At 34.6% G+C, this 17367-nt stretch overlaps 3 protein-coding genes across 3 annotated transcripts in view; all 3 read left to right on the top strand.

Annotated features, from left to right (window-relative positions):
- LOC107486476 (F-box/kelch-repeat protein At3g06240-like) overlaps positions 1–17367 on the top strand; it is a 43499-nt gene that overhangs the window by 10300 nt on the left and 15832 nt on the right. The gene's annotated exons all lie outside the window — the stretch shown is intronic.
- On the top strand, positions 2230–3850 carry LOC110280355 (F-box/kelch-repeat protein At3g06240-like). Its single transcript, XM_021141258.2, has 2 exons — positions 2230–3381; positions 3642–3850. Exons 1-2 carry the CDS (start codon positions 2244–2246, stop codon positions 3719–3721), a joined length of 1218 nt encoding a protein of 405 aa, XP_020996917.2. The 5' UTR covers positions 2230–2243; the 3' UTR covers positions 3722–3850.
- On the top strand, positions 5655–8087 carry LOC127739700 (F-box/kelch-repeat protein At3g06240-like). Its single transcript, XM_052260864.1, has 3 exons — positions 5655–5864; positions 6096–6352; positions 6572–8087. Exons 2-3 carry the CDS (start codon positions 6153–6155, stop codon positions 7413–7415), a joined length of 1044 nt encoding a protein of 347 aa, XP_052116824.1. The 5' UTR covers positions 5655–5864; positions 6096–6152; the 3' UTR covers positions 7416–8087.

Raw genomic sequence — 17367 nt, 5'->3', positions numbered from 1 at the left:
ATATTATGTCTTGTTCTGTCCGTGCCTAAGCGTTTATTTATCATGTGTGAACACTTCGCATTTCGTAATTTCGCTTTACGCGACTTTGAGCTTTATTCTTTCATCGGTCTTCTAGTTATATAAATTCTTAGATATATATTATATACCATAAGCTTTAGAACTATCGTGACACTTAGTTATTCTTTACTTTACGATTAGAGGTAAGGTTTAGGGTAATTAGGGTGTTATACGGTGAAAAGGAGGATTACAATATGGATAGTAGGAAACATCGTAGAGCGATGTGGTAGGCAACATCAGTGTGCAGAAAAATATGTTAGGCAACATCTTGGAGTGTAATGCTGACCTCGTCCCATAGAAGGTGGAATGTGTGGGTCTCGAGTCTCGACCGCTCGACAAATGTAGAGATCAAGAAATTGTCAAACATAAAATCCATCCACTCTACTACCCAAATCCTGCCTCCCTGATATAAGGCAATAGGATGTTCGGCCGGAGGAGACCAGGGTCACATGGCGTGACAACAGTAACTGTGGTCTCTGCAATATCCAAACATTTACTCTCGCATATTAATCTCGTCTAAATCATTAATTGTGTTAGACCATTTCTAAAAATTATAAACCAAATAAATAAACATCAATAACAAATGCAATAGATACAGTACGAATATAATTTGTATTGCTAATATTCATAACACTTATTAAGGATAGGACTATCAAACAATATATAAAAAATTAAAATCATTCATATTGCACTATTCTAACCTGACTGTCACATTTGGGCATCACTTCATTTAATTACCTATTAATTTTACTAATGTATTAATTAATAGTTATATATTTTATTTATTTAACTTAAGTTATAATTAGTTACCTATTTTATTTATTTCACTTAAGTTACAATTAATTATACAGAATATCGAACCATATTATATCTAACTAAATAAATTATCTAACTTTATCTATTCACTATGTCCTACCACATTAAATAAGTTACTAAATCCAAAACATTTAAATTAATTATTCACTGAAAATAAAATAAGAAAAAATTATTAACCTCAAAATCTAAATCTCCAGTCACGTGCCAAATAGCATTCAGTCTATTGATGTCTCCATCGCGAACATATTCTCGTGAGGCCATATTTATTTAAGGTACTCGAATTTAGGCGTTTAGAAACTAACAAAATTCTTAAAAATTATTGAAATATACAGCAATCTCGACTACTGTGATCTTATATATACGTTCGAGTATATTTCGGATATTGAGACCCAAATTAGGCAAATTTTATATATCTCAAGTACTGAGACTCTTTTCTCAGTTGTCACATATCTCAGGTGTTCAGTCCCCAATCTCGATAATAACACATATCTTGGGTGTACCCAGGATATGTCTCAACATTGTCTGGTCATTATACGGGATATTAGACATCGAGATGTGTTCACTTTTTAACTTACTCCTCAATATCTGAGATGTGTAAGAGTATACATTTTTGTAAATATTTCACATTTTATTTATTTTCGTAATTTATATATTTATTTAATTTAAATAAAAGAATCCTTAAAATTACTATCTTATAAGAACATTTTTAATATGTGGCTTTAGTTTAATTTTATTTTAGGTCTTATAATATAATATGTCACATAAATATTTGTGAGATCATATAATATAAAATTTAGATTTGACACTCGGTATAAAATTTATTATTCCAATAGTTGATTTCATTTAAGTTTATTAATAACATTACAATATTTATTTAATAAGTTTAATAAATAAATAAATGATTGCATTGTATTAGCTTTTTTTTAAATAATGCGATATTATCAATATTATTTAAAAAATTATATCTAATATAAATTTTAATTTCAAATGGTAAAAATTAAAAATAATACACAAAAAAAATCTTATTGAGATTGCTCTAAATTATAAGTTATAACTACTAATAAACTTTGATGATAGAACTTGAATCCAACAAATGCTTAGAAAATCAAGTTTATCCTTGAATTAAGATTTGTTGCTTATTGAAACTATTTTCGTTGGTTAAAAGTCAACATTAACCGAAAAAAAAAAATCAATTGCTTCCCCATTTTTCTAAAATAACTCTTTCCAAAGTTGCATTATTTTTATCGGAACCGAAAAAAGGGGAAAAAACGCGGGAAAACGCTCGTCTTTTTAAACGGATCGAAGGAATGTTTATATGAATTTTTTTCCTCGCCAAAACCCTAATATCGATAGCAATGAAGCAATCCAGCATGGAGAAGAAGAAGCTCAAGAGCATCAACGACCTCCTTCCTCCGGAACTGATACGAGCAATCTTAATGAGGATTCCCATCAAACACCTTGTGTGCGTCAGGTGCGTTTCCAAGCTATGGAACACTCTCATCTGCGATCCCAATTTCGTAAAATCCCATCTTGATCACTCTCTCGCACCCTCCCATAGATGCCTCTTCCTCCAAGGCAATTCTCACGCTTCCTCCGTTGACCTCGACGCACTGCTTCAAGATGATAATGATGGCGTTGATGCAATAGCCATCTCTCTCCCTTTCAAGAAGAAGCCACCTCCTAATGATTTCTGTCTTGTTGGTTCCTGCAGAGGGTTCGTACTCTTACACTGCGAACCACAGTTTTTTATCCTATGGAACCCACTCACTGATTCCAGCAAGAGAGTTTCATACTCTCATATGGTTAATGCCGCAACAAGCTATGAACGCTTCTCCGTTCGCCGTGAAGCGCTTCTATATGGCTTTGGTTATGATGCGTCACAAGATGATTATGTAGTAGTTGTAGCATATAAGGGTAAAGACGGCGAAAACCATTTTGATCTGTGTTGTTTGAGAAGCAATTCATGGATTAATCTTGATGCTGCACTTCCCAAATTACTGGACTGGTATAATTTGAAATCTAAGGGGTTGTTCTGTAACGGGGCTATTCATTGGTCTACTCATGAGTACCGTTTTAACATTCTTATCTTTAATATAAAGCCAAGGACTTTTTCAACCATATCTGGGCCGGAACAACTGGCATGCTCCTATCCAAGTATCGCCGTACTACGAGGCTGCCTAGCCTTGTATTATAACAATCGTGATAGCCGTAACATTCACATATGGGTGATGAAAGAATATAAAGTGCTGTCGTCTTGGACCCTCTATAAGATTCCCCTTGTATGCTATAAGTTTAAGCCACTGTGCTTATCTGCTAATGGGGATATTATTGGAAGATGTTATCCTTGGGAGGGTGAAGTAGTGTTCTATATATATAATGTCAGAGGAGAGCTGCTCAAACATGTTCAATATATTTATGGTGATTCTACCAGCCACATAAGGTCCATTGTGCATCTGGACTGTTCCTTGGCAGTCCCTAGCAACATCAAGCAGAAGAAGAGGAAGATGGGTATGTAACTTGTGCTTTACACCATTTTGTTGCTGTTAATTTTGCTTGTGTTATGATTGATTGAAACGAAATGAGCTTGATGGATTTTGCACTAAGTTGCAACCAAATGTGAGTTTTGACCGTTGATGGTGAATTTGAAGTCCATTAAACCATGTCTTGCTTCTTATTGTCACGTCTCCCATTGAGGTTCTTTGAGATTAAAATTATCTCTGTTTTTCATGTTTAATGCGGTGAATTTTACTGGTTGATCTTTTCTGCAGGTTCTCAGAATCACGAAGAGGTCAAACAAGGGAAGGGAATTAGGAGTAAATACGGCTTGGACACTTTGATTGTGTTGTAAATAAAGTGTAGGATTGGCAAGTTGAGCTGGAAAGAAGCTCCTCAAAATTCTTATTCTATGATTGGGGAAAACTCAAAACATTTGAAAATGTCATTGAGTTTCCTCTTGTTAAATTCAAATTCAATATCTCTTTTGAATTATATATAATAGTAAACTAAGTAAAATAATATTTCTTAAATTATCTGCTTTATTTTTCTTCTATATATGCAGTTCAAGTTTTGGATTTGCTTCTTTATATTTTATCTCTACAATATTTCCATGGTTGCGTTATCTTTGACTGATCTATCATTAGATTCCTGTTCTTGTTCTTTCAATACTAATCCCTCTGTTTAAATGATTCTAAATGGCTTATATAAGTAATTGCCTTTTCTTTTATGCATTGATGGTTGGCGGAAACAATGTAATAGACCGTGCAATTTATACACAGAATAATACACTTCCTTGTGAGATATATAACATGTGAATTCCAACTTGAAAATTGTGAATTTATCGATTTATCAATTCAGTTTTTTGAGTTATTTTTTATTTGTCAATAGTGAGCTCTATTGGCTCGTTAAGTTCTATTTTATGCATGTAAGTACACAAGTATAAGAAAGAAATGGATTCTCTCCAATTTTTTTGATACTTGACAAAATTCAGTGTGATCTCTCACCTTTAATTCTATAAGTGGGACCAAAAATAAATAAGAAAGAGAATAATGAATGGTTAAAATAAACACTGCACATCATCTATTTTTTTTCACTCTTCACTCCCGGATAAACATATAACCGTCTTGAATATAAGTCGAGCAAAAGCAAATTGTTAAATATCATAAGGCTAATCCTGCATTGTTAAATATCTTGTGTATTTAATTGTCTTGAATATAGGCTTTACAATTTTTAGAATTGTTACAAATTTTATATTGTAAACTATGTTGTGAGCACTAATATTAGCTTTGTATCTCTTATTATTTTCTGACTTCTATCTAAGTATCATAATAGAGAAGCCTATTTAATTTGATTGTTCTTATATTTTTTTCATTTGGCTCTTTAATGACTAAAGATGAGGTAATGAATGTATAAATAAAATTGGTTACGTAAAATTTAAAGATGTTTTATTTTATCAATTACATACACAAATATACACTTTTTTTTTAATCATGCTATTAACGCGGTTGGTTTTAAGTAGTTTTTTTAGTAAATTATGGTAGACCCAACTAAAAATAAATTAATGCTTAATTACCTTATATGTCAAACCACAAAAATTTAAAATGAAGAATGTAACATGGTTTCTTAAGGTAATTTTTTGCAAACAAAATATACCAAAACAAAAGACTTAAAAAAAAAACAAAAAGGAGAGAGAAAATAAAACTATGGTTGTTCAGGAATTGATTAAAAAAAATTTGTTTATTCGAATATTTTTATTTGATTAATTTATTATAGTATAAATATTTTGATATTAATTGCATAGTATTTTGTGAAAGATAAAAGTAGAGAATATTGAATAAATAATTAGAATGTGAGAGTGAAAAATAAATTGAATAAAAAAATTTAATTTAAAGTGATTTGTTATTAAACTAAATAGGAATACTAAATAAATTTAATTTTACTATTTTACACATTTTCCAAAAGAAATCCTTAAAAATAGAATTTATATGTTTTATTTTTGTAAAATTCAAAATAGTGCGACAAGATATTCTTTAAATATTATCATTTATTCAATTTTTTAACATTAATTTAAAAAAATTAAAACAAACACATATTCAAATACATTTATTATTTTTTAATTTAAAATAAATATAGAAAAACAGAATAGCCAAATTAAAATTTAAAATTTAAAATTTAAATTTTCTTAACACTAACACATCATAAATAAAACCCTAAATATTTTTTTAAACACAAATTTTAACTAATCACCCCTCTTATATCGTAGCTAAAGAAAAGCTTTCATCCGTAAAAACTAAAAATCCAGAGCTGCAGCGCCTCCCCTCCTCGCTGCATTTGTCTTCTCCCGCACCACGCACCTCCCCTCGTGACGAGCTCCCCCTCCCCCTGCGAAGAACTTCTCCATCCGCGACGCGCAGCTCCATTGCCGACCTGCAGCTCCCCTGCACGTCTCTTTCATCCTAAGTCTCCTCCACCGTCGCGATCCTTCTTCGTCTAAGGTAATTCTGCTTGCACAACTATGCATGATTGAGTGTTTTGTAAAATAAATATAACGTGGATGTGCTAAACTCTAATTTTTAAGGAATGAGTAGCATTTTTGAATTCAGAAACCTACCTAATAAAATTTGTTTGAAACAAAATAATCCAATACCATATTTTTTATGAACCTATTTAGAAGATAACTTTTTTTTTCCCAATAGCCAATCCAAAACTAACCGTTTCCCTTTTAGTTTTAGGTTTTCAAATCAATTTGAAGTCCCGGGAACCGGAGTTGAGTGAATTGGTATATGAATTGCGAAAAGCTCAGCAATCCAAGCATGCATAAGAAGAAGAAGCTGAAGCACACAGTGAAAAAAGCAAAAGAGCAATCGATCATGGAGAATAAGAATCAGAATGACAAGAGCAAGAGCATTCACGACATCCTTCCTCTTGACCTGATTCACATAATCCTTCTGCGGGTGCCGATCAGACATCTGGCTCGCCTCAGGTGCGTTTCCAAGCTCTGGTGCTCTCTCATTTCTGATCGTAACTTTGCTGAATTGCATTTTCACCATTCTCCCGCTGCCACCAACGCATGCTTCTTCATGAAAAACGACACTATGGCTTACTTGGTTTACTTAGACGACAATGATGCATCAGAAAAGGTGGTGTGTCTCCCTTTCCAGAAGAAACCACGTTCTGATTTCTCGGTCTTGGGATTTTGCAGAGGCTTTATTCTCTTGCATCGACACCCACATTTTCTTGTGGTATGGAACCCACTCACTGGATCCAGCAAAAGAATATCCTATTCTCATATTGTTCATCGGAGTAAGCCCCCTGGCCCTAGGACCGGCTACAATGTGTATCTGCATGGATTTGGTTATGATGCATCACAGGATGATTACTTACTACTTTTAGCTTGGTGCGATTGCGAAGGACAATATCATTTGGATTACTTTTCCTTGAGAACCAATTCATGGATTAATCTTGATGCTGCTGTCCCCAAACACTTGGGTATTCAACTCTTGGGTTTTCGTTCCTGGCATTCTGGTGGGTTGTTCTTTAATGGCACTGTTCATTGGGTGCCTTGGGATCTTAAAGATTACAGGGATGCTATTATTATCTTTGATCTCATGGAGATGACTTTTTCAACTATATCTGCGCCGGAACAACTGTCATGCTCCTTTCCAAGTCTTGTCCTACTCGGAGGCTGCCTAGCTTTGTATTCTCGCAATGATGATTGCCGTAACACTGACATATGGGTGATGAAAGAATATAAAGTGCACTCATCTTGGACTCTCTATCGGATTCCTTGCAAGGACTTCCGGCCTCTGTGCTTATCTAGTAATAGGGATATTATTGGAAGAGGCTATACTTCCCGTGGTAAAACTGGGTACTTCATATATAATGTCCGAGGAGACCTGCTTAAGCATTTTAAAAGTCTGTGTTGTCAGCTTCCCTACCGTGAACGCAATAATGTGTATACAGAGAGTCTCTTGCCACTCCCCACTCCCAGTGACATTAAGGATAAGGATAACAAGAAGAAGATGAAGAAGGAAATCAGTATGTAACCATTTTTATATGCTTTGCACGAAGCTATTCCTGGTAGTTTTCATTGCATTTTGCGCAAGTTCCAATCAGATGTGACTTTTGTTTTTGGATGCTGAAATTTGAATTTATCAATGCTTAGGAATCATTGATCACGGTCTTGCTTCCTGTAATCATTTTTTTATGCTTGAATTTTCATGTCTGAAACTGCCTTTTAACTGAATAATCGGAAAAAAAAACTTGGTCTTTTACCTGAGTTTTTTTTTTCGGCCATCAAGTTCACCCTGAATATTTTGAACAACCTGATGTTGCTTAAAGGTTAGCATCAAACAGAGAAAGAGAATTAGGAGCCAACGTACAAGTGAAGAGCTTGACACATGGGGAAAAAGAAGATTTGAAAAGTGCAAATGAAGTTTAGTTGGTTATGCAAAACTTTAGATGTTTATTTTTTAGTTGGTTATGGCATACTTTAGATGCTTTATTTTGCAGATTGCATAATGTACTTTTCTTTTATCATGTCAAAACCTTATGAATCCAATCGTAGAAGTTTTAATTGTAGATTCTTTTGGGGATAATATGTTTCTCCTGCAAACTTGAGATGCTAGGTGTGGAGTCTGGTGAATTTGTCAAATGAATCTCTTGTAAAATTTCTGCTTATCTTTGTTTTATCGAGCAATATATGCTTATTTTATTAATCTTGTATATAATTTAGTTTTAAACTATTGGAAGTAAAATACATGGTGAATAGCTTTTGAGGAGAAGCACAAAGTGGTCAAACAAGGGAAGGGAATTAGGAGTAAATACACGAACAACTTGACACTTGATTGTGTTGCAAATAGAGTGTGGGATTGGCAAGTTGAGCTGCAAAGAAGCTCCTCAAAATTCTTATTCTATTTTGCTTTTGCCTTAAAGTATGATTTTCCTTCCAACTATAATTGGGGAGAACTCAAACATTTGAAAATGCAATTGAGTTTCCTCTTGTTAAATTCAATATCTCTTTTGAATTATATATAATAATAAACTAAGTAAAGTAACATTTCTGAGGTTATCTGCTTTATTTTTCCTCTTCTATATATGCAGTTCATGTTTTGAATTTGCTTCTTTATGTTTTATCTCTACAATATTTTCTTGGTTGCGTTTTCTTTGACTGATGTATCATTAGATTCCTGTTCTTGTTCTTTCAATATTAATCCCTCTGTTTAAATGATTCTAAATGGCTTACATAAGTAATTGCCTTTTCTTCTATGCATTGATGGTTGGCGGAAACAATGTAATAGGTCATGCAATTCATACACAGAATATCAAACTTCGTTGTGAGATATATAACATGTGAATTCCAACTTGAAAATTGTGAATTTATCGATTTGTCAATTCAGTTTTCTAAATGATCTTTATTTGCCAAGAGTGAGCTGTATTGGCTCATGAAGTTCCATTTTATGCATGTAAGTACATAAATAAAATCAAAGAAACACCAATTTATCCAAGACCTAACCTCACAACACCCAAAATAAAACAACTCTCCGGTTAGCCCTCACATGTCCCACCAAAACATATCTACCTTCAATCCTTCACAACTGTAACATCTTGGGCTTGTTAGTCAGAACATTATTTTGGTGGTAAGTCCAATAATATGTACTTAATATACACTTCTTGGCTTGTCTGCTTCCTTGAAACCACAAAACTGTTCTTGATTAGCTTGCGTTTTTTATTGTTGTTGTTCGTCCTTCTAAACCACAAAAATGTTCTCGACCAGATTGCTATTTAGTCCGTTACTAAGGGATTTTATTTTATATCCTTACATCAACCTGCTACTTAAACTAATATGTAAAAGAAATGTTCAATTTAAAAATTAAAACAGGTAGATCAGACTAGAGCAACTAGCAATATTTCAGAATTAGCTTAATGCAAACTCTAAATCTTTATCAGCTTTACTCTCTGATATGCAAATATCAAGGAGAAGGTCATGAATCCGACAGCTTTTGACCCCTCCATCACTCCTTTTTGCCACCATGACCAACTCATTCAAGTACTCTTTAGCAATATCTTCTACTTCTGGTGCATTTAATATTCCTGTATTAAATGGTTAATACAGGGTTGCTGAAGGGTTAATACAGGAATAGAAAACATGGTTTTAATCGTTGAGGCAAGCTGCCATAACTAAGCTTCAAACCAGGAAAGAGATTCAAAAGGGACGCGTGATGTCAATTGCGATTGAAATGCTGGGTTGGGAAGGTGAGCATGAAGAAGAATGAAGAACCTTCCGTTTTTTTGGGTTGAGATTTAGCATTGTGATGAACTCCACTAGTTACTAGTAGTCCAATTTGATGATGTCAATCAATCTTGATGTATTATCTTAGATTTGATTTGTAAATGTGGTGGCTTAATTCAGAAAATAGTTTGTGAATATGTCATTTTCTAACTGATTTTATGCGGTAAGATTAAGCAATCTTGGATTCATTACCTAGTATTTAAGGTTCCATCTATCTATGGTAGCGTATAATAACTTAACATGTTATAGTTATGAACCAATCTGAGCTTGCATTACAATTACTTTTGCTTATGATCCATGCAAAATGTTAGTCAAATGAGTTGAATTACCAGTTTACCTCCATTGTTAAGTGGAATGCTGCAACTACTTTAATTTGATTTGAAGAAAATGAGCTTCTCGGAGATATTTGTGCTTGTACAAGTGAAATTTAGCAGTGTATTTTTATAATGATGATGCCCAAACTAAAGATACTAGACGCGGGGCAATAAATTAATAATAGTATACAATAAATATTAAAATTATATTTTATAGAACTAAATTAAATATATGTAAACTACAGTTAAATTTAAAAGATATTTTATTTAAAATAATTTGTAGTATAAAAGATTTAGATGTTGGAGTTGTACAAAATGATATTTTTATTTAGTGGTTTGATTTTGGCATTTGTTTTAAACTTTAAGTTGATGAACTCTTAGATATGTCTTGAATTTATATGGTTTTCTTTTTCCTTAATCTCTTAGGGTATGAGATCTTCGTATGATGATATTAGTGTTGGCGAAATTAGTTCCTATAGTAAATGAATAATTTAAATTAGAAATAAAAATGATGTCTTAAATAAGTAATTTTTGTTGGAATATTACCTGTTTTATTTGTTGTAATCGGTGTTGAGGTTAAGTATTTTTTGTTGGAACAAATATCTTGACAACAGTGTATTTTAAAATCATTTACTTTGACTTTAAATATAAGTGTGAGATTGCACAAATTTTTTAATTGGGATGGTGCTTCAATGTTAATACTTTTTTAGAGTGTCATTAGATTTGAAGTATTTGTGCCCAACAATTTTTTTTGCTTTACTATCAAATAGTACAAAAATTGGTGTAGCATTTTAATTGAAACCTTTAATTGAATTCTGAACCTAAAATCAGTATTAGATTAATAAAAAAATTGATTACATTTATTTTTTTAAGTTATTAAAAAATAACAATAAATAGTCCATCGAAAGAAATATAATTTTAACGATATTAAAATATAATTATATATAAAGTGTTATAAAATAATATAAAAAATATAAAAAATAAAAATAATTAAAATATTTTTTTCGTAAATTCAATTTAAAAATGTTTTCTAAAATAACTATTTCCAAAGTTGCATTATTTCTAGGAAATGAAGAGAAAAAAAAGAGTAAATTATCAATTATGCCCCAAAATTTGTAAAACGCTGACCAAAATAACTCTAATATTTAATAACGACAATCATACCTTCAAAAAATTTAAATACACTACAAAACTGACCAACCGTGAGGAGAATCCTTCTCCGTTTAACGGAGCTTGGTAATGTGGCAAACGGAAATCTTACGTGGCCTCCGTATTAGGATCTCAATCCCTTATCTCGCTTATCCCTAATTTATGAAACCCGAATTGCTCAATTCAAATGAAATTACTGAATTAACCTTTAGTGAAAGACCATATTTAACTAAGACTATGTTGGACGCGCAAAACTGAAGAGTTTCTTGGTGGTGGTCTTTTGTTTGTCTTCGTCACTTGTCGCTTTGTGTTAGGATTTGGTTGAATTAGTTCCAAATTGCTTAGGATAGCAAATGGAGTGGGTGGCCTAGGCTATAAATATGAGGCTAAGTTCTCCATTTGTTTTTGCACCAGTCAGAAACACTTTAAGCTTGTATCTGATTTTTCTTTTCCTCTGTACTCTTTGATTAGAGAGTGTTGTGAGGTGTAGTTAGATATTTGCTTTGAGAGAGTGTGGGTGTACTGGGGTGCCGATGTTAGAGAGAAAGAAGTCTATGTGTTGTAACAATTTTCACATAGTGATATTCTCTGGTTGTCATTTGACAACGGCCGTGGTTTTTTCTCCGGTAATTGGAGTTTCCACGTTAAATTCTTGTGTTGTGATTGTGTCTATTTTATTTCTCTGTCAAAGGTGTTTTCTCAAAGGGGAATGGTGTCTTATTCCCAACACTTTGTATCCGTCTGTTGGATTTGGTAACGGGTTACGGGTGCTTAGGACGGATGCCGATGCGGTTAAGTTGTGTGATGCTGCATTGAAGAATGAAAATAGGATCCACTTGTATTTTGAGCATCCAGTTGATGCGGATCCGGAGTATGTTGATGAGGCTGAGGTTATCGGTAACACAGAAGTTGAGATTCCTCGTTTAGAAGATCAACAAAATCAGCACCAGATGAGGCTGCTAGTGAAAAGCTTTGTAATCAAACTCAGGCTGCAACAATTGAAAATGAGGCTCCCAATTTAGGAGACAACCATCAGACACATGTTGAAGACCAGGAAGGGCAACGTAATCCTGAATAAGCTTATGGCAAGAGAAGAAAACGCAGGAAGAAACATGCTAGGCCCCAACCATCTGGTAGAGCTCAACCTGCACAACAAAACAATTGTGATGCATATGCTGGTAAGTCAAGACACAGATCCAATTCATTAACAAGTAAGTAAATAGCCACAACAATGTCAACATAAATTCTACGCAACAATAATGCATTACATTCGTCAATAAACCCTGTCCTGCATGCATCCATTGTCCTATCTAACCAAACAAATCAAACTCATACTCAAACTCAGTACAAGTCCACCCAGAATGAAACACAGAAGCAATTCAACTCTCTTCATCTGCTCTATCAACATCTTTCGATCTCTTTGTGTCGTCTCACTCTCAACACTGATAAACCTCCCTTTCAAGACTCCACATGCATTGCATACTAATGTGCCATTTTTAGAGCATTCCTCCACCCCAGCAGATTTCTTATTCGTTTCGTCCATCCATTGAAAATAACGGCACCCAGTGTTCTTCGTCTGCCCAACACAAAAACCATTCATCAAGGTCAGTTGTCAACGGGGGGAACAATTGAAGCAGAAAATTCATACATACCTTTCACAGAGGACACCTGAAGAACCATCTTCCTGGGTTTCTCCTCGTCTTCAACTTCAACGCCACCACCTGAAGACGATAGAAGCATGTGCCATCATATGGCTTAGCTTGTTGAGAAAAGATTGCATTTTTACCTTTTCTTTTCTTTTTTAAATTTGTAGTTTAGTAAAGCTTTACTCTGACGAAGCTATACAAGCTTAAAAGAGGGAACTATTAATGAAATCTCAAAACAAAATGCAACTCTCCATTATCATGCCACTCACCAATAGAACACACATATAAGAGGAACCTCGTTAAAAAACCTCTAAGAAACAAACAGAGGAAAAAGAGTATTCCTTTTATATGAACTAAGGTGATATAAAAATAGTAAATATTACAATGAAGGTTTTATAATTGTCTTCATATTAATATATATTTTTTTTATCATTAGACGATGAATTACAGGATTTGATTTTAATATATTATAAAAGTGTTACCTTTATATAAAGTATGGTTAAACAAACAAATTATACTTTTAATACAAGTATTTTTATAAAAAGATATTTTTAACATCTTCATCTGAATAAATGTCTTAAAAATTACATAACACATCAAACCAAACAAACACCATTATATCCAAGATCCAACCTCACAACATCCAAAATAGAACAGCTCTCCCGTTTACTCCTCGCATATCCCTTCTAAGAATATCTCTCTTCAATCCTTCACATCCGTAACATCTTGGGCTTGTAAGCGACAACACTATTTTGGTGGCAAATCCACTATGTGCACTTGCCCTGTCTGCTTCTTTGAAACCACAAAATTATTCTTGATGAGCTTGCTATATACAAATATACATTTTTTCATTGACTGTATACTTTCAGTTAAGATGTTAGCTTTGGTAACATCATAAATAATTTTTAGCTGATGTGTTAGGTATATTACAATGAAATAAGACTCAAAATTTATCCGAATGTCATGCAACTAATCAGTATGTGGCTCATAAAGTTGTTAGTAAAAAAATTTTGGTAATTAACCAAACGATTGATGTAGAGGTAGAGGTGCTTACCTGAACTAGGTGTTACAGATATATTGAATTCTCTTAAAATTCTCTTGTTTTCACAAACCAAATCAACACACCTCATGCATATCTGTTTAACCTTGCTTATGCTTATTCCTTGATAATTGTAAGGCCCAAATTTTTTGAAGTTAGGTTAAGAATTGGTTTTGATAGATCAAGGTTCGATTTTCAAAAATTATTTTATTAAAAATTAAGATTTGGAGTTTAATAATTCTATTTTTATGAAAAAAATTAATTATATTATCTTATACTTTAAATTAGAATTGATGGTTTCAGTGGCTAAGAGAAGGGGGGTTGAATCTTAGTTCCCTTTTCGCTTGATAACACTTGCTGACTTGTCAGACTAATTCTGGAAACTTTTACTCTTTTTATCTCTTCACTGCACACGAGACTTTTTGTTTTGTCTCGTCCCTAGCCACGAGACTTTTCTTTTTGTCTCGTCACTTGGCACGAGATAATTCTGGTTTTTGCTCCTGTGTAGTTGAAAACAGAAATGGAGTAGAAAGGAGAAGAAGATTGCACCCAGATATATCCTGGTTCGGCTGCTAAGTGCAGTGCAGCCTACATTCAGTCTCCATCACAAACATGATGGAATTTTACTATAATCAATCTGATTACAACTTGTAAAGTGCTAACCCAACTTACAAGGGGATTCCCACAGAATCATGATATACAACATAGATGAACAAAGGACCTCTAAGACATCTATGACTTTTTCTTTTAATTTTGCACTCTCTGTCTTTTTCCGCTCTATGGATTTTTCATACAAACATCACTTGTTTGCCTTTTTTCCATGAGACTCAAGACATGACAAAATTAAACAGAAAAATTACAAAACAGAGAACATTGAAGGAGAAAAGAAAACTGTTAGCTCAGGTAGCTCTGAGAACTCTGTGCCTTGCACTCTCAAATTTTCTCCTTGCTTCAAACAGTGGTTGTCCACCCTTATTATAGAAGAGGGGAGCCTCCACTTATTGAAGCCAAAACCGAACCAACTTCTTCCTCCTTCAATAAACAGAACCGGTTCGGCCACATAGAGAGAGAAGAGATAACCATGCAAAACCCAACATGCAATTACCTCTAGTCCTTCCTTGATCATCACTCTTCATCAATCCGGGCACTCCATCCTTGGCTTCCTCTCCAAGATGGATTTCTGGCCCTTGATGCTTCATGATGATGATGACTTCATCTGCTTTAATCTCTGCCTCAACCATCACTTCGCCACTCTAGCTACTCCCTGTGGTGGTTGAGCAGAATCAAAGACAAGCCATGCTTCAAGAATCTCCCTTGCTGGCCGAATCTTCATCTTCCTTTTCTGAGCATGAAGAGCTCGAGATTACCTCACCAAATCTAATCACATTTGGTGAATATCTCAGCCACAGCTCATTTTTATTTTAGTATGTTTTCTTGCCATCATTAGCTTGATGGTCTTGATGCATGCAACTCCTTCTTTTTCTTTGTTGATGAGCATAGCGTCCATGGTTTCCTGGACAAGGACCGAAGAAGAAACAAGAAAGAGATGAGAGAGAATAAACAACTTAGAAGAAAAGCAATTCAATGTGATAAACCACTTTGTTGGTAAAAGTTGCTTTTACTTCCCTAGCTTAGAGTGGCGTGTTGTCATAATAGCCATCAATCAATTCAGCTGAATTTTTCTCTCTCATATTTCACATGCATTAATTAACAATGTAATAGATTTTGAAATCCATCACATGGTTAAAAGCTTGGATCCATTGGAAGCACTTTGCTTTCATTTTATCTTGGTTTCGGACCAAGTTTGGAACCATTCATCACTAATAGGATTTGGGTTTGAAGTTAAAACTGGCCCAATTGGTTAACATTTGCTTTCCTGATGAATTTTTGTTCTGGATCAAGCATAGGAAGCTCTCATAAAAAATTAACCATGGGCTTGGTTGTAATCAACATTGAGCTTGGCCCATCAATATAAAGTTTCAGCCACTTAGTATAAAACACGCAACAAGGCTGGTTATTGGGTTTAAGCCAGAAATTCATTTTTCGGCCCAATATAAAATCTACACAACAAAATTATTAATTAGGCAAATATGAATTAAGATCAAATTAATAATTTTGTAATTAAACATTTTAATAATGTTTGTTCATCATCAAAATTAAATAAGAGTTTTCCAAACTCATCAAGAATACTTATTTAAAAATAATTTGTAAGTTGATGAATAAACGGTATTTTCATATATAATTATTGTTTGATTAAATTAGGTTTTAATTTACTACTCTACCCTCCAATTTTACAAGAATACCTACATTAGCCATAAAATCCCTAATTTTCACTTTTTCTCCAAATTAAACCCTAACCTTAACCCTAATTTTTCAATCAAGAAAGTATAGGGAGACAATGAGTTTAGTGAACAATGTGAACAGTAGAGTGAAAAAGAAAATTAAAATCACATGATAATTAATTTAATTAAATTTTAATAATTTTCCATTTTGAATTCAAAAAACATAAGGATTTCAAATAAGGCCAGTTACGTATCTCCCTCTTTCCACATGTGAGGTAAGTGCTTCGGAGTCTTCCTCTCCCCCATTCTCTTCCCACCTCGCTGGTCCGTTGCCGCTAGGAACACCAGCCGCCACCCAGAGCACCAGCCGACGCCGCCCTGCCCACCGCGAATATCCGAGCACCCCCTTCGCGCATGTTGCGTCATTCAAGCAGCCACCTGCACGTCGGCCGTGCAACACCCCTAGCCGGCGTGTTTCACCGTCCCAGCGTCTTCATCCGCGACATACAAGGACAAATGGGTGTTTTAGTGAGTAATTGGATAATTATTTTTTGTTCGTAAAAGTCGGATGTTCATCTCTATACGTAGCGAAATGGTTATTATTATTAGTTACGTAGATGGTTGTTATTTGTCACAAGTGCGACGGACTGCGAAGCTAGGACGGCGGTGGCAGGACGCGACCCACAAGCTGCGTACCGGCGCGAAAGAGAGCGGCGAGCCAGGCACCAGGGACGCGCAACCGGAACAAGGAAGGCCTGCCTCGACCCGGGCTGCCAGCAGATGACACAGACGAAAGGAGACGTTCGTCCAACTTGTTGGCTGCCGGCGACGAAGACAAACGTCGGGGGTGGCTGCCGTCTGGGAAGAAAGAAGGATTTGGGGGTGAAAACTGTTTGTAATTAGGATTTGAATAGTTGTTTTTGTAAAATAATTGAATGAAGGTTTTTGGATTTAGGGTAATTTGTGAAGTCGTGTTCACTTTTTACCTTTATTGGGCCAAATAACGAGCCCATTATTCACATTATCAAGATTTTTCATTGTCTCTGTAGTGGAGTTGTTTTCACTCACACTGTCACCTCACTCAACACACACACAGTTATAGGGGATGGGGAACAGATGGAAGAAAGAAAGAAAGAAAGGGGGGAGAGAGAACGGGGAGAGCATAGGAGAAGAAGGAAGAGAAGGGGGGACCGCACTGCTGCCGCTGTCCAGTCGTCACCGCCGTCCCGTGGAGCTGCCACCCGTGAGGAGCTGCTACCCGTGAGGAGCTGCTGCT

Source organism: Arachis duranensis, chromosome 4 (assembly GCF_000817695.3).
Source record: "Arachis duranensis cultivar V14167 chromosome 4, aradu.V14167.gnm2.J7QH, whole genome shotgun sequence".
In the NCBI taxonomy this organism is placed as follows: Eukaryota; Viridiplantae; Streptophyta; class Magnoliopsida; order Fabales; family Fabaceae; genus Arachis; species Arachis duranensis.
The sequence above is the reverse complement of the archived record's forward strand: the minus strand, read 5'-3'. Positions and strand labels throughout refer to the sequence as shown.